Below are 1,779 nucleotides of genomic sequence, written 5' to 3'. Positions count from 1 at the left end.
ATGAAGAACGTATCGCAATATAACTTTGTCCTCGCTGATTGCCTGAAGAAAAAAGGCTCCAAGTTTGGGTTTTGGCACAAGCGTTATTGTGGTCTTACTACATCTCAATTAATTGTATCAAAATCAGAATCATTTAAAGTTCCAGAACGTATCATCGACATTACTCCAAAGACCCAAATTGAATTTGAAAAGCGCGACCGTATGCCACGTTTCCATATCATGCCCGAAAACGAACGACCGATATGTCTTGCTTCTGATGATTTAGATTTGATCATGAAATGGACTAATGAGCTTCGTAACATCACCCTCCAAACCCCTGACATCAACATGGATTGTTTTGATATCATTTCCGTTCTTGGCCGTGGATATTATGGAAAAGTAATGTTATGTAAGAAGAAAAACACAGAAGAATATTATGCCATCAAAACAGTTCATAAGAACCGTCTTGTCAAATCCAACAAAGTCCATACAGTTTTTACCGAACGTAATGTATTAATGAAAGCACGACATCCGTTTATTGTCAACATATGTTTTACTTTCCAAACCGACTCCAAAGTCTATCTCGGGCTTGAATATGTTGCTGGAGGTGAGTTATTCCATCATCTTCAAAAGAAGGGACGTTTACCATTATCAGAAGTTAGATTATATGTAGCTGAATTATCACTAGCCATCAATTATCTTCATGTCCTTCACATTATATACCGAGATCTTAAGCCAGAGAACGTCTTATTAGATCTTCAAGGACATGTCAAACTTACTGATTTCGGATTAGCCAAATCGCTCCAAGAATTTGAGTCATCCACAGGTACCTTCTGCGGCACCTCTGAGTATTTAGCGCCCGAGATCATTCTTAAGCAACAATACGGTCCGATGATTGATTGGTGGGCGATTGGGATCTTAACCTACGAGTTACTGTTTGGCGAAACGCCTTTTTACCATCAGAACAAGTCGCAAATGTTCCACGCAATCCTCCATGCGCAACCACGCTTCCCGCGGAAAACTGATAAGGATACGATCAACTTCATAACCGGCCTTCTTCAAAAGGATCCGAACAAAAGATTCGACTTCGACAACATAATGAAGCATAAGTTCTTCAACGGAATGGACTTCAACGACGTCCTCGCAAGAAAGTATCAGCCGGAGTTCGTCCCGACAAGCAAAAACCCGGTCGCGTCAAACTTCGACACAGAGTACACAATGGAGAACCCGCAGGACTCGCTCGCGACGCCGGCGCCCTTCGCGGACGGCGCATTCGACGGGTTCTCTATGATAGCAGGATACGAACCAAGCGACTCGTCAGACGTGATCGAAGACTTGGGAAATATGTCGGCGACTTTGATGTGATTTTTGTTTGTGCTGGGAATATGTGGTTGCATTGAGTGGATAATAATAATAATAAACCAAATAACCCAAAAATGTTATGAAAAATTATTTGATGAAATATATTTATAGATATAAATTCATCGATTGAATTGTAAAATTATTATTGTGTCTTTATATAGAAAAAAAAAGCAGAGAAGATGTAAGAAATGTTCGTTCTTGGAATTAATATTTGTTAATGATCATAAAAATTATTGATCAATTTTGTCGCATTTAAAGATTTAAATACGTAAACACTGATTCCGTGTATAAAAATTAATATATGTTATGAAATTATTATAATTATATTAAAAAATAATAAAAAAATTATACACAAAATAAATTTATTAAATTATATGATCAATGTTATGAATAACTTTCTATTCATGTTTAAATAAAATCAAATATTTGCAAAATATT

General features: G+C 36.8%; 1 protein-coding gene across 1 annotated transcript; it reads left to right on the top strand.

Annotated features, from left to right (window-relative positions):
- Positions 1-1,344, top strand: GO595_010539 (AGC family protein kinase; the record flags this gene model as incomplete). The annotated part of the gene is made up of 1 exon (XM_067913229.1): positions 1-1,344. One exon carries the CDS (start codon positions 1-3, stop codon positions 1,342-1,344), a length of 1,344 nt encoding a protein of 447 aa, XP_067769277.1.
- Between the last annotated feature and the right edge of the window lie 435 nt (positions 1,345-1,779).

Source organism: Histomonas meleagridis (genome assembly GCF_020186115.1).
Source record: "Histomonas meleagridis strain 2922-C6/04-10x chromosome Unknown scaffold_61, whole genome shotgun sequence".
Taxonomy (NCBI): domain Eukaryota; phylum Parabasalia; order Tritrichomonadida; family Dientamoebidae; genus Histomonas; species Histomonas meleagridis.
The sequence above is the reverse complement of the archived record's forward strand: the minus strand, read 5'-3'. Positions and strand labels throughout refer to the sequence as shown.